The following is a 21,680-nucleotide window of genomic DNA, read 5'->3' on the forward strand; positions in this document are numbered from 1 at the left end:
GTTGTTACGTATTGGCCCAGCTGCTTATGCTAAATGCTAGCTAAGTCTCTGGTTTCTGTTTTGCGGCTTTCTGTTGTCCTCCAACAGGACTCTGGGTAGAAAAACTTAATTTATCAGATCGTTAACAGGCCTTGGAGCACCTGGACGTCGGCGTCGGGTCGTGGTCATGGCTCTGCAGGGGCCGGAGGAGGTAGGGGAGCAGGTTGAAGAGCCGGAGGACCTGGACGACCAGGACGCTAGCAGCATCTCCCCGGCCGAAGAGATAACCCTTCCACCGGGGACGGGGGGCGACGAAGAGCCGGAGGAGGCTTTCCTCCTGCCGTGGGACCGCTTTTCCTCCTGGCTGCACTGCATCTGTGTGGTCGGCTTCGACCTGGAGCTGGGCCAGGCGGTGGAGGTAAAAACTACTCGGCTGTGAATGTTTTAGTTAGCAGCTGCTGGAGGCTCCGGCTATGTCCTGGAAAGTAATACCCCAAACAATTTTCTTATTGATTCAGATTTAGCTGCAAGTTTTTCACAGCAAGAAGTTTCTCCAAAAATATACTAAACTAAGAGAACATTTTTAGTAAAAATACTTGAAATGGTTTTTATTTAAGTTTCTGTTGAAATGTCAACTTTCGTAAAGTTAGACTGGTCCAAAACATTTGTCCAGTAACAGAGAAAATACATTTTATCATTATTGTGGCATTTGGCAAATAAAAAATAGTTCTGTTAATTCAAACTGACCAGAAACAAGAAAGGTTTGGTCTGATTTGACTTCAGACAGTGAGGGGAAAAAAGTTAGATATGTTGTTTTTACTCTGTTGTTGACTAGATTAAAAGTTTATTAACTTGCATATATTGCACAAGTAATAATACATCCTGAGACAAGATGCTGCTTTAAATTATGTTTAGTTAAAAGGTGACAACTGATGAACTCCTGTTTTATTGTGTATTTTTCTTCCAGGTAATTTATCCTCATCATTCCAAACTGTCAGAGAAAGAGGTGAGTCAAAGTTCATTGGACCAGGCTGTAGGCAAATCACAGTTTATCAAAAAGACATTTTTCATATTGTTTATCTTTATTGTGGTCAAAAAATAAAAAACAGTAAATATTATGGAGATTTTTCATTAGAGCATCAACAAATATCAATAAACTGAAAATGTGATTAAATACAGTTGCTGTGTGTTGTTTAGTAACAAAAGCACAACATATTTATGTAATTGAAGTCCTGTAAAATCGGTAAGTTTTTTTTGAGAAGTATTTGTGGTTACCTAATAAATTACAACAAAGAAGTTGTAAATATTTTTTTAATGTCACTTCTGTCGATCACAAAATATTATGAGCACTATGATGAATGTTTGTGCAATATTTGGTCATATACCATTATTTCCACCTCCTGACTGTTTGTTTGCTTTACAACCACAAAGTTCAACTTATCTTCCTGTGATTTTATGGTTTTATATTAAAACATAATTTTGTAGTTGTGGAAAACTTTTCTTCAGCAAACCTGCTTGAAAAGTCATGATAGTTCATGTGTGTAATTTAATTTAAATCTTTTCTCTGAGGGCCAAAGGGAAAATCTGTCAGAGGCTGCAGAACATTTAAAACTGGGGTAAACATACGGCCAGAAAGCAAAACAAAACATATTCATGTGTTAAAATGGCCTAGTCAAAGTGCAGACATAAATCCAACTTAGAATCTGAATCTTGAACATTTTGAAACAAACTCAAAGCAAAGAAGAAATGCAGTTTCTGTACAAAGTTGGTGGAGACACAGGAGTGGGACGAGAAAGATGCAGAGGAAAGAAGAACAATCTCATGTTTGGTGTTGATGCTGTTGTCAGCAGTGAGTTAATGAGATAAATATGTTTCCTTTCAGAAAACAAGCATCTGCTACCTTTCCTTCCCAGACTCCAACTCAGGTGAGTTTCTGTTTCAGCAGCTTCCTTCTCTTCTCTGCACCAGAACAATCAAAGCTTCATAGAAGATGAAATGTCATCATCAGACTAATTGATTCTAAGCGCCGTTAGTTAGATTCTAACTAGAAATATGTATGTCCACCATTATTAAAATGTAATTTATGAACATGAACAACCTGACTGACATTATCTGACAAGCTGGGAATAAAACCAGTTGATCTCACATAAAATGTGAATTTGACATAATAATAATATTTTCTGTGGCTCCAGAGGTTCTGACTCAGTCCAGTCCTGGTGAAGCTCACCCAGATTCTTGAAAGGATTCAGCTTAACAATCCCATCAGTGCTGCCGTTATTCTTGTTGCTGGTGCACTTTTTCCTTCCACTCAACTTTCTATCAATATGCTAGGACTTTTTCACAATATCCCAGTTTTGTGAGACACTGAATTTGTGGTTATCATTTTCCGTGAACCAGAATCATAAAGAAATAAAAGCTTGATGATTCTATTGAAATAGTTATTTCAGTTTATTTAAATTGTTTGAACTATTTAAATCTGTAGAATAAATCTGTAATGATTTTCACTTTCTGAACTGATTGACACTCAATGTTGAGCTTGTTCACACTCTTCTAATTTCATTAGCTGCACCTATATGTTTTTGAAGTAGTGATTCATAATAGTAGAAAAATCTTGATGCGTAGTTTTCAACCCGTTTTCACCAGCTGTGTTTCCATCCACTTTATTATTGCACAATTTGACATTTTAAAAATAAATTTGCTTAATTTAAACACCAATTTCAAACACACTCGTTTTTCGATAAAACGTTTTTTTTGAAAGGATGAGTTTTTTCCCCCTTTTTAAAAACTGTTTCATCATTGGTTTATTTCACAAAACGAAACACTTTCACATGAGTCACATGATCAACAATTGGATGTTACTGCTGGTGGAAAAGACGACAAAGAAGAAGACAGGAAGTGGTTGGAGGATGTTGGTTTTTAATTATCGCATGAACAAACTTGTTCATGTGTGATTTATTTTTTTTTTTAAATTGAGTTAAAATGCGTATATTATTTTATTTTCTTTATTAGTGGAATATTAAAGTTTTGTGCACATTTTTAATGGAAGCGCAGAACTCAGTAGCTAGTAAACAGAGTCCAGTTGTGTGTAACTGACTGTCGGCGTATGCAGCAGCTCTGTGGAGGCCTCACAGGTTGGCTGGAGAACAAACAGTGTTCAGAGTCAGTGACCTTTTTAAAAATGCTTCACCCAGTTCAGAGTAAACGCAGACCCAAGTGGATCAGTTCCTGAAATCGCTCACAGACAAAGTAAAGCTGCAGCGGCGTTACGTGTGAATGCAGAGTGAGAGTTTGCCCTCAGGTGTGTTTTTGTTCTCTGTGAGTCAGCAGGTGTTGAAGATGAGGAACTTTCAGCCTTCAGTCCAGTGACGGGATGAGGACAAAATGCTTTCAGACATACATATATATGTATATATATGTAGACATATATGTAGAAACCGTCCTGCAGGCGTGCTCTAGAAGCAAAGAGACTTTAAACTCCAGACCTGCGTCTTGGTTTTTCCATGTTTCACATAATTCACATTCATATCTTGACATCAGTTGGCGTTTAGTTGACTTTCTGAAAAGGGAAACGGATTCTGAAACGTGGTTGGAGTGTCATTTTGCTTCTCAGCTCATCGGACTGAAAATAAAACTGATGATTTTTAATCTGAGGATGTTTAAATCAGGAAAAAGAAGGTTTAATCTGAGACGCATGAAAAACAAAGATGTTTTAATGGATTGTCTGACAACACAGATTTTCTGACGAGCTCTGGTACTTAGATTGAATTTTGTTGGATGAAGGCTAACGACTTCTGGTAAACTTGTGTTTTGCTTCCTCAACCAACCAACTCTGTCTAATCAGCTAACCAGGCTGATCTTTCACTTCCAGCATGAACAATGCCTGTAAAAAGATGTTTTCCCTTCTTTTTTTAAATCCATCCTGATCACAAAAATGTGACTTTTTTGACAAATTCTTTAATGTCAATGTAAAAAATGATTTCTACAAAATGATAATTAAGTCCAAATATTTAACATAAAATAAGTGCATAATTATTCTCTGTTTAAAGTGACTGACCTAATTCAACAGAGATCCAGCCAATTGGTGTTAAGAGTTTCACAATGATTATAATGGAGATCATGGGATTATCTCTACAGTACAGTGATTTGATCCAACCAGTCAGAGAAACAGTTATTGAAAAGTTTTTTACTTTGCTTAATGGTTAAATATTGCTTAGTTTTAGTTTAGTTTTTATTTATTATACTACTGGTTTTATTTTTTTTTCATGCTTAGGTTAATTTTTAGGTGCAGAATTAAAAAAAGTCAAAGTATTATGATCATGTGTACATCAACTGGGTAATGATTACTTTTTTAAAATTGTTGTTGAACAGCCATCTGACTCTGATGTTTTCTCTCAGCTTTTGCTGCCGCCATTTTGTGGACTAGCGTAGGCGCCACCAGGAGGAATGGAGTGACGTAAATTGCCAAAAGCTGATGTAATCAATTGGAATCGATTTCTTTAAGGATTTATTTCTTTAAATTGAACTGTAATTAGAATTACAGAAATTTAATTAAAATCTTTAAATGTCTTGTAGCGAGAAAAGACAGCTGAGCACAAGAATTCAAACTGAGGAGCAGTTTGAATTCCTTCAGGATGGATGTTCTTGAACGCAGCATGACATCATGGAGTCTTCTAGGAGCTGATTGTTTATTTGTCTGCACTGCGAAAGTCCTTTAGGGCGTCAGTATCTTAAAACTTTAATTCGCACTTTAATTTTGTCTTCTGACTCCCACTCCATCCACCAGCAGGTAACTGGGAGGGTGCAAAGATCAGGTTGAGGTTAAATGCCGTTCAATGACTGTGCACTTCCTGATTTCCCTTTTCCTCTTCCTGTTTGTGTCAAGAACCTGGAACACATTGTGTCTTGAGGAAGACGCTCAAGAATTCACTAATGCATCTAAACAAATGAATATTTCTGGCTTGAATAACTTTAAATTTGATATGCAAAGGTGACTGAAGGCAAAACAGGAGATGTTTTCTCTTGCTTTTACAAAACAAAAGAGTTGCTTTGTAAAATTATCACTCAAATGTCTTCTGTAATATACAATAGGAACATTAGGAATTTGCATTTTGGAGCTATTAGTGTTTCAAAATCTTCTTCAAGGAGATGTCAAATTAAATTAATCATGTATGTACTGCAAATGAAGACATTCTAGGCACAAAAACCAGATTATTTATAAATTAATGTGATTGAAGTATAATTAGGAAAGTGATTCTTTGAGATTTAATGATTTCAGTTAATGTCGCGTCAAGTTTTGTATCAAAAAGTCATAAAAAACATAAATTACACAGATAATTTCTATCAAAAGGTGAAGCTGGTATTGCACAAACAGATTAATTTTAAAGCAGCAGTGGTATGTAAAATAGAGTTTTTGAGCTTTACATCATGTTGTAATGTTATTCCCTCATCAAAAACATACCTGGAGTGTTGATTTGATTGATTTTTTTTTATGCATATTTGAGAGATGCCTTAATCTCCATGGCAACCGTTCAGCTGTGCTAAACGCCTAGCCCCGCCTTCAACGCGTAGCTCCTCCTCAGAGTTGCAGTTTCCAAGCTTCAGGTCTTCCTCCTCACAGAGTAGCCCTCCCAGGCTATTCCCCCACTTGGCTCCTTTAGACTAGCCAGCAGCAATTAGCAAACACCTGGTGGAACTGCTCATCTGTTGAGCTCATTGTAGGAGCCACTACTCAGAGCAATGCGGGTAAAAACGTTGTTAAAGGGTTAATAGAGGAGCCAGGTTGGCATGACTTCCTGAAGGCGGAGTTTCAGAAAGAGCAGGAGTTTTTAAAGAGACAGAGGCCCAATTTCAAGGCATTAAATTAGGAAATAATTTTTTTAAGACATACAGTATATGTAGCATTTTTATAACAACTGGAGGTAACATGGTTACTTTCTTATGCTATAAAATGGCCCTGAAAACACATACTGGCCCTGTAAGTTTTACTGTTATTTTGATTCTGGCTTACAGCTGTTGAAAATCCAAAGAATCAATTTCTCAGAAAAAGAAACTATTACATAAAACCAAAACAGGATTTTTATCACTGAATGTGGGTAGCTAGCAAAAAAGGAGCCAAACTGACATTTAGCTGTTTTTTGTGGGGCAATTACAGCTTCACTAAAAATTCAAACTATCAAACTACTAAAAATCTCTTATCCAGAAAAATCATAGGATAGACTGCGAAGAGAGAGACTGAGTAGAGAACAAGTGAGGCTGGTCCATGACCCGTACTGTGACGGCAAGACAGCGGTGAGGTGTGCTGTGGAGAACATGGAGCCTTCTCTTCATCACTGTATTTTTATATATTTTTTTACCCCTCCAGGGGGTCTTTGTGGCTCTAGTGTCCCTTATATGACAGCAGGCTGACAGGAAACGGGGGGGGGAAGACATGCGGCAAATGTCGTCGGGTCCGGGAGTCAAACCCGCGACGGCCGCGTCAAGGACTCAAGGCCTCCAAATACGGGTCGCGCTAACCACTACGCCACCATGGCACGCCCCATTGATCACTGTATTTTTAATTAGGTTTTATGAACGTCAAGGACAAACATGTCTAATGTGAATATTGTGAAATGATTAATTGCTTTCAGGAGAAATGTCAGTAGACAAAACTCTTGTTTCTGACTGGTATCCCTGTCTTTAGCTGTTTTAACCTACTGCAGCATTTGAAACAGCGTTTTGTGTTGTGTTTCTAGGTTGCCTTGGCGACACGCAGTTCTGCTTCCGCTTTCGACAGGGATCCAACAGGAAGTCGTCCCTTGGGTGTTTCCTGGAAAACACGGATCGAGACGCGCCGCCCTGCCTGAAGGTTTGGAGCCTTAAGGAATACATTTGGCCACATTATTATTATTAACAGCAGCTAATCCCTTCCATTACACCTCGATGGGGCAGAGAGGCAGCTACAGCGAGAGGCTAACGTCTCTGCAGAGCTGAGAGGTTTCATTAGTTATTTAGGTCGTCCAACACCTTGGCTAAAGGACTGAGCTTATAAACTGCTTTCTGTTTCTTATAGTACTGCAAAGTTTTGTGTGGTGGTCGGGGAGCCGAGGCGGTGCACCGTGTTTTTGTTTTAAAAAATGTTAAACTGACAGGGAATGTAAAAATATTACTGGGTAATTATATTTTAGGGGAAACATCGCCCGTGAAACGCTGTTTAACCCCACAACTAGAATTAAAAACAACAAATCAAAAAATACAATTAAAATTAATATCAATTATTTGCACTTCTGTTTAATCCAAATGAAATCAGCGGCTCCATCGGGCCCCCAGGATTTCAGGGGCCATAATGCTAATATTTTAACACAGATACGTAAATGCAACATTTGTTTAAGATTATCAATGCTACTATATTTGATTTAATGTCTTCAGAATACATAAATTAACAGATTTAAATAGTTTAACATTTAAATTTAGATTTTAAGGAGCTGGCAAGTTTACTTTGTAAAAGTTTAAATAACAAAATTCATAGTTAGATGGGTTTGTTACCATAGCAACAATCTGATGCTCTGAGTTTAATCTTTGAGTTTGAGCTCCGTTTGTTCACAAATACAGTATATCTCAGTAACATACAATTATCACCGATTGCTTTTTAGACTCCCTTCCCTTCTCCCAGATTAAATCCAACCCAGAAACTGTTAGAGCTGCTGATGTTTTTAGCAGCAAGAGGGGCCCCAAAGTCAAATTCTGCTCAAGGCCTCACACAACCTTGGACCGGCCCTGAATGATGAGTTAAATCCGCTGCACTGCGCAGAGATGAGCAACAAACGGGAGATTTAATTTAACGCCGCTAATGTTGCTTTAGTAGCTCTAACATTTCGTGTCGGTTGAGTTTTTAATAAAAGCCACAGAAACTGTTTTGGCTGCCCAAGCTTTGTGGGACGAGTTTTTCTGATGCGTTCGCTTTAGCCAAGTGGACAAAGCATTTGATATGGTTTGATGCATCGTGTAACCGGGAAAAAAAAAATAAAAAAATTTTTAAAAGTTATTTTATTACTTCTAGCGTGATGTCTGACTACGAGGCGAGAGCGAAAGCTCCTCTGCAGGCTGAACCGATTAACCACTAACGCACCGGCCAACCAGAACCACATACATAAAGTTTATCAGCGCAGATGCAGAGCCAAGCGCCGGGCTGCGTGTTGAGATTTAAACGCTGAACATAATTCTTTGTTCACAAAGATAAATCATTCTCGTGCTGTGCTGTGGTGGCGCAGCGGGTTAGCACGCCCCACGTTTGGAGGCCTTAGACCCGCGAATGTCGCGGGTTCGACTCCCGGTCCTGACGACCTCTGCCACATGTCCTCCTTCAAAAAATGGCGCCGGCTCAGCTGGCTGCCTGCAGACACAGCTCCTGTCATGTGCTGTAACTGCGAAATAATTTCCCTGCTGGGATGAATAAAGTAAAAATTATTATTATCTCACTGCGACTGAAGGTTATATGATAGAGCTGCACAAGCAGAGCTAACGCGGTGGGTTTTAGACTCCTACCTTGATAAAAGACACATAATTCCTCACAGGAGGTTGATGTAAATATCCATTCAGTGTTCAGTTTGAGTGAAAGGAGGCGCTCGCGATCTGTGCCAAGGTAAACTTCAGACAGAGCGCGAGGCAACGCGCAGTGGCGCCAGTGGTGTGATTGGTCCGTCATCCCGGCCTTGTGACCTCTTAAATGACTACAAACCCACATTTTAGGACTAATTCTGCTCCACCAGCACAATAGAGACACTTGCAGTCTGGCTCATTTAAAAAAAAAAAAAGAAATTAAAGAAATAATAATAATAATTTCTATTGTTATTATTCAGAAAACAAAAACAAGCAACGCCTTGCCTGGCAGGCCACCAGGCTTATAATACACTGGGGGAAACCCTGCATTGCCATCCATCCATCCATCCATTGTCTGTTCACCCTTGTCCCTAATGGGGTCGGGAGGGTTGCTGGTGCCCATCTCCAGCTACGTTCCAGGCGAGAGGCGGGGTTCACCCTGGACAGGTCGCCAGTCTGTCGCAGGGCAACACAAAGACATACAGGACAAACAACCATTCACACACACACACACCCCTAGGGAGAAATTAGAGAGACCAATTAACCTGACAGTCATGTTTTTGGACTGTGGGAGGAAGCCGGAGTACCCGGAGAGAACCCACGCATGCACAGGGAGAACATGCAAACTCCATGCAGAAAGACCCCGGCCGGGAATCGAATCCAGGACCTTCTTGCTGCAAGGCAACAGTGCTACCAACTATGCCACTGGGCAGCCCCGCATTGCTTTTAGTACAAAATGCAAATTTTATGTAGACCTTTGCTGTTTTTATTGCTTTTTCTGGGCTTCTAGGGACCTTAATTTAGGGGATTAATAGAGTATCTGCCTCTATCTATCTCTCTAGCTAATTCATTAGCCATCTTTCTCCTATCTATCTCTTCTAGCGTGAAGAGATAGTCTCTCTCTGTAGCAACCTCTCCAGATGTTCCTCGGTAGTTATATATCTCTCTCTCTCTCTCCATCCATCTCTCTCCAGCTATCTTCTGTTTCTGTTTATTTCGTTGTCATGCAGCTGTGTATACCTTTGTCTCTGCGTTGCAGCGGGAACAAGGCCATTACTACGGCTATGTGTATTTTCGTCAGGTTCGAGACAAATCCCTGAAGAGAGGATACTTCCAGAAGGTCAGTGGTGATCTGCAGCTCTGCTCTGACTAAAAACCTCTGCTGTAATTCTGAATTTATTCGTCTCGGTCGACTTGTGTTGATAAATTCAGTGTAATCACATGTTTTTCATAATCATCAGGCAACATGTCACTTCTGTTGCAATGAACAGGTGCAGTTACTTTGAGTTTCTAGTCGTCATTCTCCTGCCTCTTAGTTCAAATAAGACACCGTGTAGATTTAGCAGTTGGGGAAATGTTGAATTCCCACATTTAAATTCTTTGAATAATTTCAGGTGAGCAGGAAGTGTGTGTGTTTTTTTTGTTTTGTGTTGTTGCAGTAACTTAGAGATGAGCCTGAAATGGCTGGTTGAGGAAATAGAGAATGAAATCATGCATTAAAGTTGGTTCAGCCACATTAAAAATGAAAACCTGCATCCTAGTTTTTCCATAGAGCAGTTGTTGTTGTGTATTTGTTTTTTTTGTAATGATTTAACAACTAGGAAGGCCAACTTGGTTCGTTGTTTCCTCTGTTTTTGATCATATGAAACAAATTCTTGGAAACATTAATTATTTTCTGGCATCTTTTAGATCAAAAATGAGTTAGTCATCATTTCCCAGAACAGTGTGATGTTCCTTATCGTTTATCAGTGGTTGTAAAACAAGCTTGCAGAATAACTCCTGACGTTTGTCTGTCGTTATTGAATGTCTTGTGTTTATTTCAGTCCCTGGTTCTGATCAGTAAGCTGCCGTATGTGACCTTCTTCCACTCGCTGCTGAAGATCATGGCTCCGGAGTACTTTGAGAAACAGGAGCCGTGCCTGGAGGCCGGTCAGTCTCAACGTCTCTCTATCTTCGTCTCTGTCAGCTCATGGTGTATCTGTAACAGTCAAAGCATGAAAAGGTTGAGACCAAAGCACCAGACTGAAGACGTTTATCATCCAGTTTTTGGTAGAAGGAGAGGGAAAACAAAAACAATGTATCATGGAAATGAAAATTATTGAGTTTGTTTTAATTTATCATATGATTAATTGATTTATTGCTTATTGTGAAAGGACTATGCATTTAATTGTTGTCTGTGCTGTCTCAGGCCTCTACCAGCTTTCCACGTTTTAAGACTTAAATTGTTGCCATTCATCTCAGAAACGTATCTCGAGCTCGATGGAGATCAGCTTAGGATTTCACCATTTTCAGGTCAAAATATAATTATTTTCTGAAAATGGGACGTCTACGCAGTCACTGGGAAAACATTAAATTATTTTTTTTCATTTCAGTTGAACTGTTTTATTAAAATAGCTGCTTCTCGCCGTCCTCTGCTGTTTTGACATTTGCCAACTTAGTTGTACTTTTTTACAATTATTATGTTATATTATATTATTATGTGCAATGTGTCCAGAATAAAGGCAATTGTTCTGGATTTTGACAAAGCCATTCCAACTCACTAGTAGAGCTGGACAACATGGCTGAAAAACTTATCACAATATAAGCATTTCATATCATTCGATATTAATAATTACTGATCAGTTTTTTTTTCCGTTTTAAATATCTAAAACGAGACAAACTTTCTTATTTAATCTACAGTTTTCACTCCACACAGTTTTTTTGTTTTAAGCAGTTAAGAGTCGCGGTGGCGAAACATTAAACTGCTGCTGTGCAAGTTACTCAACAGGTCGTTGCTAGGCAACCACAGAATGAATGAGTTGCTAGGTAACCAAAGAGTGAGAGTGAGTTAGCTGTTCCCACCAGCCTTTATAATTTAACACCAGTTTCTCTTTAGTGCAAAAGAATTGAATCTAGATCAGAATGTGTCTTCTGACTCAGAATCTAAAGCAGAAATGTTCACAACACACTGACTGCTAGAAACACTCCGATTTTACCGGCTGCTTAGCTAACTGTGGCAGAACAGAGAAGATTCCAGTGTGGATCCCTTCGTTTTGTTGAATCTTTTGTTTTTCCTGTGTTAGCTTGTAACGACATCGACCGCTGGCCGACGCCGCATCCTGGACGAGTCCTGACTCTGCCGATCATGGGTGTCGTCATTAAGGTAGTCCCATACAAGCCTGATGGGAAGAAACAAGCTTTTGTTTTGATTTAGACCGAACCAGGATTGTAGAAGGGTTAGCCGGGACAGTATAATGTAAAATAGACCTTTTTGAGGTTTTCATCATGTTATAATCAAAAACATATCTTGAGCTTTGCCTTGATTCTTTCATGGATGTTTGAGAAATATTTTAATCTCCATGGCAACCATTCAGCTGTGCAAAACACTTGGGTCCTTCAGACTAGCCATCAGCAATTAGCAAGCATCTGCTGAGCTCATTATAGGAGCTAAGTTTCAGTGCAATGCTGGTAAAAACGTTAAAGGGTTAACAGAGGAGCCATGTTGTGATGACTTCCTGGAGGCGGAGTTTCATAAAAAGGAGGAGCTTTTAAAGAGACAGAGCCCAATTTCAGGGTGTTAAATATTAAAGTAAAATTTCTTTTAAGTAATATTTGATACATACGGCATCGACTGAAGGAAACACAGTTCCTTGATTGTGCTATAAATTGGCTCCATGTTCCTGTTAAACACACAATGCAGCTCCTTTAACAGCAGTACATTTATTTAACTTTGCCAATAAAATGTTTGAATTGACTTTATTTGTGGATTTATTGTAATTTAGTTCCATGCATCAGTGTTTTATTTTTGCAGAATATGGGTCAGACCTTAGTTTTTATATTTACTTTTCTACGCGCTGCAGGTTCGCATCCCAACCTGTTACGATAAACCAGGAACCTCCCAGTTGGTCCAGTCAGCCCAGGTAAACGGTCCCAGAGAGGATTCACGTCCCGGCGTCTGATTTTACTCATTTTGTTTCACACATTGAGCTGAAAAGGGATTTCTGCTTTCAGGGTGACAGTTTGGTTTCAATCATTCTCCCAACGATCCATGAAGTCGACTTGTTCAGGTGAGTTCTGTTCAGGTGGGACCGGTTCTGCCTCTGTGTGTCTCCATCTGCTGCTCAGTGGGTGGAACTGCAGCGTCTGTAAACCTTTCACCTGAAATAAAACCCAAACTGTGTTAGAAAGTTTTCATTTTAGCTTAAATGTTTTCTGAAACTTGTCCTTTTGCATGGAAAGTGTTCTTTTGACTACTTGATATGAAAAGGTCAGATGGTTCTCTGTTTTTTTATGTAAATTAATCTGCATACAGCTCAATATTCACAGTTATTTAGCTGATTTATCCCTCAGTAAAAGCAAAATAAAAAAAGCAAAATTTGTACAATACATCTGATTCCTGGTTGTTTAATTTATCGCTCTGGTTGACTTATTGGTTACTGCGACAGCTTTAGCCTTGAACTAAATAATCCTAATCAGATTAAAAAACCTTTTCTGTAATTGTCAGACTCTTCTTCCTTCAGGAAGAGGTAAATGTGTGAACTAAAATCGTCCTGTCAATGCCACATTTTCAGCCCTGTTCTGTACCAAATGTCTGATAAAACGTTTTCTCCGTCCAGGTGCTTCTACCCGGTCTTCTTCCACATCCAGATGCTTTGGGAGTTGGTGTTGCTAGGGGAGGCCCTGGTCGTCATGGCGCCGTCGCCCGCTGAGTCGTCAGAAACCGTGCTGGCGTTGGTCAGGTGAGTCGAGGCGTTTCTGGCTCGCCTGGAGCCGACGTGCTGCAGCAGATCTAGAAACGTCTCCTACATGCAGAGGAGTTTTGGTGTCCTGGAGAACTGGTTGGTGTGGCGGACAGATGTACTGAGATGAACCCGTCCTCCTCTCTCTGTTTCTCTGCAGCTGTGTCTCTCCGCTGCGTTACTGCAGCGACTTCAGGCCGTACTTCACCATCCATGACAGCGAGTTTAAGGAGTACACGACCCGGACGCAGGCTCCGTGAGTAAAAATAGCCAAACTGTTAAAACTCTGAAAATACAGGAGAATGAATCACAGCAGGGATTTTCAGGGATGACTAGGCCTTTCACAACAACCAATAAATCTATTAATCGCACTGATAAATTAAGACAAACTCAATCATTTCCATTTGCAGTAATTATTGTTTTTCTCTTTTCTTTCTCTTTCTACCAAAAACTGGATGCTAAAAGTTTTCAGTCTGGTACTTTGGTCTCGGCTAGCCCTTTTTTTGAAGAATAATTTTATCCACAAAGTCTTTGTAATTAATTTCATTTGTTGTTTCTATTGTTCATTTACTTTGGATATTCAGAATGTTTTCCAGCTCCAGTGTTAATTGTTCATTAGAACTTAAAATTTATTGATCTCATTATCATTATATTACTTGAAAATGGTCTAAAACAACATTATATTTTATCGCAATAACTTCTGGAATTATTTATCGTTCAGCAAATTTTGTTATCATGACAGACTTACTCCAGTTCAATGCAGTCAGACATAAACATAACATTACATGCTACTCTGGCACACAGTGGAGGAAAAAGTTAATTAATAAACTGCTAAATATTTAAGTTTTTACATATTTTTACACACTGAAATGACAATACACAGGTTTCTAGCTGCTGCCATTAGCTTAATGGCCGATATCTTGTACACAACTAATGCACAGAAACATCTTAAATATTCATAAGACTATTTAATAATGCTGCTAAAGTTTACATAAAGAATTGATTAACTATAAGAGCCAATTAATTACCTACTTCAATAAGAAGTGGTGGGAAAAAAATCTGCATTTTAACATAAAACATGTTTCCCTACACAAAACCGACAATAGACAGGTTTCTAGCTCTGTTATCTAGTTCACAGCTGAAACACAGAAACATTGTCTTTTCTCTGCAGATTATCTGTCATCTCAGGATAAACCAGTTGGTTCGTCAGTAGTTTGGACCGGAAGTCTCACTGAACTTCCCCCGTTTTAGCACCATTTTAAAACTGGAATCAGATGTTTTAATTAGAAAATTGTTTTGAATGAAAACACTTTTGGAGAAGCAGCAAATGTCAAAAACAACAATAAAATTCAGTAAGAGACAAAACATTTGGTGTTACAGGAAGTACAGGCAGTCATTTTTAGTTTTCTGAACCTGGTTTGCATTTTAACAAAGATTTAACTTTGTCAAATACATGAAAGTAAAATTAAATACCATGAATTAATTGTTGACCTCTGAATCTGCAGGCCGTCCGTCATTCTGGGAGTGACCAATCCCTTCTTTGCAAAGACTCTGCAGCACTGGCCGCACATCATCCGCATCGGAGACATGAAGCAAGCAGGTGAGCCTTACAGACCGAGTTATATTCCACATTAGACATGTAATTTATGATGAATCCTCCCCTCTGTTTTACATGCTTGTTTCTCCCAGGAGAAGTGGCCAAGCAGATGAAGGTGAAGAAACTGAAAAACCTGAAAACTCTGGACTCCAAACCTGGTAAAGACTCTTCATTGTTGGAGCTGCCAGCTGATCTCATTCCTGCCTCGGTAAACTGATCTCAGTGTGTTTTCATCACAGGTGTGTACACTGCCTACAAGCCATATCTCAGCAAAGATGAAGAAATCATCAAGCAGCTCCAGAAGGTAGCAGGCCGCCTCTCCTGGTTGCCTGGCGCGTGTTGCTGCATGTTTTTAAAGCAACCTGGGCTGAAGGAGTTGTAAAACATCTGCAGATCAGATCTCTTATCTCCTGAAGTTATTGAACACATCACCTCTCTTCTGTCTGATGGAAGCAAAGACATGAAGATTTATGTTGGATGTTTCGCCCCCAAGGTCTAGGGGTTCAGGGCCGGTAACATAAAAATGTGTGCAGAGAAAAAAGTGGAATGTAAAATGATTTATTATGAAAAGATGGTATCTCAAAACCAAAACACAATTTAACCCAATTGAAACAAAAGAAAATGACTAACAAATTCAAGAATTGTTAAGTGCAAATTAAATTGCAAAATGTTCAAACAAGTCAGTATAAAGTAAACTCAAAAACAATCCAAAAGAAAACACAAAGGGATTACCAAGCCTCGTCATCACCAGCTTCTAGTTTGTCTGAACAATCTTGAGACACAAACTGCTTAACTGAACAAGTAGAAACAAGATAGTTCAAAACGACTCAAAGCAGTTACAAGCACCGAAGGTGGGGGAACGGCTTTACAAAGCCTCTTCCTGCTGGCCGCCCCACTGGAGGAATGACTTTAGGAGCCTTTTATATGGTGCAGGTGGGAAACATCAACGTCTGATTGGCTTGACAATCCTCTGCTGGGCCAATGAGGTGGCTGCTCTCCTGCAGCCTCCAGGCAGCCAATCGGGAAGGTGCGCCCGCACAGCCTGTGCGCCGCACAGCTGAACCTACATAACAAAAACGGAGTCTGCGGCCTCACGAGGCCAGGAGCCGTAATGCTGGATCATTTCTTCTTGGATAACTGCTGCAGCTACAGATTGTTGGCTGAGGGGAAACGAGCTTGAAGCAACACGAGGGTTGTTGCCTTGCAGCAAAACATGACTGCTGCTTTAATCGGTCTCTCTAACTGGCAGAGGTGGCCAGTAACTAGTTACAGTTACTGGAGTAACTTTTTTGAAAAATAAGGAATATTTTTACTACACTGTATTTTTTACTTTTTTTTACCCCTCCAGGGGGTCTTTTGTGGGCTCTAGTGCCCCTTATACGACAGCAGGCTGACAGGAAACGGGGAAAGAGATGCGGCAAATGTCGTCTGGTCCGGGAGTCGAACCCGCGACGGCCTCCAAATACGGGTCGCGCTAACCACTACGCCACCACGGCACGCCCGTATTTTTTACTTTTACTTGAGTAATTTAATTAAAAAGTATTTCTACTCTTGAGTAAAATTTCTGGATTTTCTACAAACTGAATGAAAAACAAAAATGTTTTAACCAGAAATCCACCAGACAGACACACACCAGCAGCTTCTGTTAAAGTTTCACAAGGTTTTTAAATTGAAAGAAACTGAATTGAAAACATTTTATTTTTATTTTTTGTTACTAATATAAATGATCATTTTGGTCCTTAAAAGGAAAAAAATAATTTAACTTTATATTTTGTTTTGTCTGTAATTTTTAAATATTAAATGATTGATAATTTGATCAGTTATTCAGTACTTGAACAGACTTTTTACCAACTACAAGTTACAATATTTTTTTATTCTTACTTCAGAGTAATTTCTTGGACAGCTACTTTTTACTTTTACGTGAGTAAAAATATGTTGTAGTACTTCTCTTACTTCAGAAACATTTTTGGATACTTTACCCACCTCTGCTAGTTGGTCTGATGTTTGTAGCCGCGACGATCTGAGCCTTGGCTAACAAAGCAATCATATTTAAGAAATTTATAGAAATAAATCTATTAATTCCACACATGTTGACATTTTCAAGCCTATATTTCTGTTAATTATGAATCCACCAAACGTTTTGGTAAATTTAGGTTTAGTAGTTGAAAATGTTTAAATGTTTCTGTGGATAAAGTGTACAAACCCTGCTTATAACACCTGATAATATCCATTATAAAAATAATGCACTACCACTAATATTTTAATGTTAAATTGACAATTACTGCTTGATCAAATAACTTTAATCTCTTTAAAACTGTGTAAAAACAAAGGAATATATTTTAAAAGTTGGCTCATTTTGTGGATAATAAAGGAGTTTCTTAACTTAAAGGAGTTTCATGTCCTGAAAGTGGATTTTCATCCTTGCAGAACATTTTCCATAATGTGGAAAATGTTCTGTAACTCTCTGCAGCCTGAAGCATTAACGGTTTTAATCCGTCTGCTTCCGTTTTTCAGGGCGTCCAACAGAAGAGACCGTCGGCGGCTCAAAATGCGATTCTTCGACGGTACTTTTTAGAGCTGACTCAGAGCTTCATCATTCCTCTGGTAAATGCCGTCCATTTTATCCATCATGAAAACTCACAGCAGGGGTTAAACGCCCAGGCGGGTCGTTGCAGGAGCGATACGTGGCCAGCCTCATGCCTCTGCAGAAGTCCATCAGTCCTTGGAAGAGTCCGCCTCAGCTCCGGCCTTTTGTCCAGCCTGACTTCATGAAGACTCTGGAGAAAGCAGGACCGCAGCTCACCTCCAGGCTCAAAGGAGACTGGATAGGACTGTACAGGTGCCAGCTGCTGTATAATAAAACTGTAGCTCTGTAAATGTAAATGCATACAGAAACAATGTGATGTAAACCTCTGAGTCGGCGTGAACTCCTGTGATTTTTATTTTTAGGCATTTTCTAAAGTCTCCCAACTTTGACGGCTGGTTCCGGAGCAGGAAAAGAGAAATGACTCAGAAACTGGAGGCTCTCCACCTGGAGGCTCTGTGTGAGGAGGTGAGCGAGACGATCAGATAAATGATCCGTGTGAAACCCCAGAGCCAAAAAGTTTGGTCACAACACGAGGAAAAGCCATAAACCAGAAAAAGTAACTGGGGATATGTGGCCAACTTCAACAACATGTGACCCGTTCATTCATCCAGCCACCAGGGGCGCTGTTATAAAAATCAGATGCTTGCTGCTGGCTCTCCTCAGCTGGAGTGGAAGTGTCTCCCTTTACATCTCAAAACTCAATGAAAACTTGACATGGAGTTACCAAATTCAGCTTGTTTGGATCCAGTTGGTCATTTTTACCGCTAGGATTTGTTTTTACCTCCCAGTTTGTCTATTTTACCACTTCTGCATTTGTGGAATGGAATTTCATAGTGTAACTTGTTTTTTGTTTTTTTTACCCCTCCAGGGGGTCTTTTGTGGGCTCTAGGGTCCCTTATATGACAGCAGGCTGATAGGAAACGGGGGAGTAGAGGAGGGAAGACATGCGGCAAATGTCGTCGGGTCCGGGAGTCGAACCCGCGACGGCCGCGTCGAGGACTCAAGACCTCCAAATACGGGTCGCGCTAACCACTACGCCATCACGGCACGCCCGTAACTTGGTTATTTTGATGTGTTTGTGTATAAAAATATTTCATATCCTGAAATAGGATTGTGAACTAAACGTGGATAGGCACGCCGCTTTGAATTTACTGATAAATTAGAACATAATCTGAGCCTTGGTCTAAATTCTGCAATATCTAAATAGGTTAAATTATTCTATGCTATATTAAAGTAGAGATATGACTAAATTTCTAAATGTAGTTCTAATTTCTGGTATGAAGATTTTTCATGACATGAGGGAAATGATAAACAGTAATATTAGGAAGCAACATGCATTATTTAAGTATCTTTGTAGAAATGGTAAATTCTCTGCATGCAATGCAGCTTCAAATCAAAGGATTATTTTAGATTTTAAAACTAATATATAAACGATGAAACAAATAATTAATAAGGGATCTTTCAGTATTAAGCTGTATTTAAAACCCTGTAATGATGAAAAAACAATAGTTGTTTAAAAACACGTTTTTTTTATCTCAATTTCAAAGCCAATAAAATTTAAAAGTTTGTTTCATTCCTTAAGTGCCTGGTGAATCTAATCAGCATCATACCTAAATTCACAGTAGTAACAGGTACAGTATTCACTCTAATCATTTCTAATTAATTTATCTATTAATTTATCTGATTGACCAAAAAAACACCAATAATAAATTTTTTGTACAATTATATATTCAGATATTAAGGGGTTAAAATGTTACATTGTTAACAGATCTTTCATTAACATTAAAAAAAGTTTATTGGTAAAATTAAACTATTCCTTTAAACCTGCTGGGAGTTTGGCTGGTTTTAGGTTTAGGAAAAAGTAACTTTTGTTTCTGTCTGCAGGACCTTCAGCAGCGGATCCAGAAGCACACAGAGGTGGAGGCGGTAGATCTGGTTCTGAAGCTCAAAGACAAACTGGTGAGCACAAACTCCAGTTCTATGGATTATAATCAGGTCCGCTCAGCAGTCTGGAAATTACAGCAACAAGTCATCATTGCATTGCTTCGGTGTGGAGGGCTTTAGATGGCATCTGTTGCTGTAGTGGAAGTTTTCTCTTTTCTTAGCATTCGCTTCTAGAGCTCTTAGATCTTTTTACCAGAATAAAGTTGTACAACAAAGTTGAAATAATATGAGAACAAAGTGATATTAGTGATAATTTTTATGAGAAAAATTGAACATTTATATGAGGAATGTTGAGCATCTTGTGACGTTACTCTTTGGTAAAAGTTTTATAGATAATACTTAGTAGAAATACTTAATCTTTCAACTCATCAGCATCAAATTGTCATCAGTAGCAGGAATTTTTTATTGTTTAAAATTGCATTAAGCTGCATGAGTTGGCCTGTCACAATAACAAATTGTCCCAGAAGTTATTGCAATAAATGACAATATTGTTGTTTTAACACCATTTTCAAGTAATGAAGTTAATGGTAACGGCAGGATAATGCAAGATCGATAACCTTTAAATTCTAATGAAGATTTAACTCTGGAGCGAGATAATATTTTAAATATCCAAAAAACAGAAACAACAAATACAATAAATTATAAAGTCTCTGTAAAGAAAAAGGACTAGTTAAGGTCAAAGCACCTTAACTTTGATAAAGACTTTTATCATCCAGTTTTTGGTAGAAATAGAGAAAAACACAAATTAATTGAGCTCATTTTAATTTATCTTGTGGTTAATTTATTTATTTTTTATTGTGACAGGCGTAGGTAAAATTGTCATTATTCTGATAATATTATGACTCAATTCTCGTAATTAAATTATCATAGCCTCGCTCTAATATCGGAGAAAGAACTTTTTTTTTCTATAATTTGAAACTTTTTTCATTTTTGAAAAGGAAGCGAAAAACAAAAACTGATTAAATTTGTAAATGATATAAAAAAAATGTTTTATTTTTTTTATTTCTAAGCCCTTTTTAAAACTCTAAAAATCAAAAGTTTTGATGTTTTGTGCTGCAGAGCCAGGCGGAGCGGGAGCAGCTCCCGGTCCGGCCGGGCACTCTGTCCAAACTCAGAGCCCACATCCAGGCCGTCATCCTGGCCTTACCAGAGGACCTGCAGGGCATCCTCCACAAGCCGCCCACATCCTGAGAGCGGACCGAGGCCCAGCTGGAGGCCTGCTCGGCTCAAACACGGCCTGGGGAATCATGCGGTCTGGACTGGCCTGGAGCTGCCAGATGAAGCGTTTTGTTTGGGAAATGAAGGAGAGCTGATCACGTTCCCACATAGTCCACTACTAATCCTGACCCTGTGGGGAGTAGCGGACAGGAAAACTGACTCAACATTTTTACTTCTGAACATCTTCGGTTCTTATTTTTGAACCAGGCTTCAGAGTTTTCATCCATTTTTTTTTTCTTTAAAGAAAGTGCCCAACACACTCGCATGCCCTCACACACACTCAGACTTATGCAAACAAACTGAACCGAGCAGAGCCAAGCAGTGCATTATATTTATATTTCACAGAAATGTTCTTTATTGAAACACAAACAGCATTCAGAACCAGCAACCTGCTCTAATCCTGCTGCTGTGAAGCGTTGCTCAGGAGCCACGACACCACTACCAGTCTCGCATCTCTCTGCATTGGGTAGCTCACCGTCTCTGCAACATGCATGGTGAAAATTTTATTTGTTTTTGTCTGAACGCTGAATTTGTGTCCATTTTTAACTGAGCTCAGTGTTGAAGAAGCAACAGTGGTGCATTTAAAACCTCAAAAATACAATTTTTAGTGCAAATATATTAGTTCACCTGAAAGAAGACAAAACTAACTTACAAGAAACTTTTCAGCAAGACATGAGCTTATTTTCTGCAGTTAATTCTTGAAAATCGATTTTTAAAAAGTAGTAGTTCCACTAGATTATTTTACTTATAACAAGACGTTTTACCACGTTATAAGATAAATAAACATACATTTTATGTAACTATATTCTTAATACAAGTTCCTGTATCTTGTTGCTTGTAAATTAGTTTAGTTTTTACCAAGATATTTTGTGTTTTTGCAGTGAACCCAGTGACCACACTCCAAAAACACAAAATATTTTTTGTCAAATTTTGATTGAAAAATTTTATTACACTTAAAAAAGAAAACTAACTTATAAGTAACTTTTTAGCAAGATGTGGAAGCTTCCATTAAGTTAGTAATTCCTTAACATTAACTTAAAAAGTACTAGTTTCACTGGCAGAT

The 21,680-nt window shown here is 38.8% G+C and overlaps 1 protein-coding gene across 2 annotated transcripts; it reads left to right on the forward strand.

Annotated features, from left to right (window-relative positions):
* Nucleotides 1-21,525, forward strand: dennd6a (DENN domain containing 6A). 2 transcript variants are annotated; one of them, XM_005811631.2, is made up of 19 exons: nucleotides 1-397; nucleotides 947-985; nucleotides 1,862-1,904; nucleotides 6,711-6,823; nucleotides 9,593-9,673; nucleotides 10,377-10,482; nucleotides 11,616-11,695; nucleotides 12,393-12,452; nucleotides 12,544-12,599; nucleotides 13,149-13,271; nucleotides 13,432-13,527; nucleotides 14,777-14,871; nucleotides 14,961-15,026; nucleotides 15,108-15,172; nucleotides 17,383-17,472; nucleotides 17,544-17,707; nucleotides 17,818-17,920; nucleotides 19,340-19,414; nucleotides 20,459-21,525. In XM_005811631.2, exons 1-19 carry the CDS (start codon nucleotides 167-169, stop codon nucleotides 20,588-20,590), a joined length of 1,818 nt encoding a protein of 605 aa, XP_005811688.1. In that variant the 5' UTR covers nucleotides 1-166; the 3' UTR covers nucleotides 20,591-21,525. The 2 variants fall into 2 exon arrangements, with proteins under 2 accessions (XP_005811688.1, XP_023181083.1); XM_023325315.1 differs by having other exon boundaries at nucleotides 14,964-15,026.
* Nucleotides 21,526-21,680: the final 155 nt, after the last annotated feature.

This window comes from Xiphophorus maculatus, chromosome 20 (genome assembly GCF_002775205.1).
Source record: "Xiphophorus maculatus strain JP 163 A chromosome 20, X_maculatus-5.0-male, whole genome shotgun sequence".
NCBI lineage: Eukaryota > Metazoa > Chordata > Actinopteri > Cyprinodontiformes > Poeciliidae > Xiphophorus > Xiphophorus maculatus.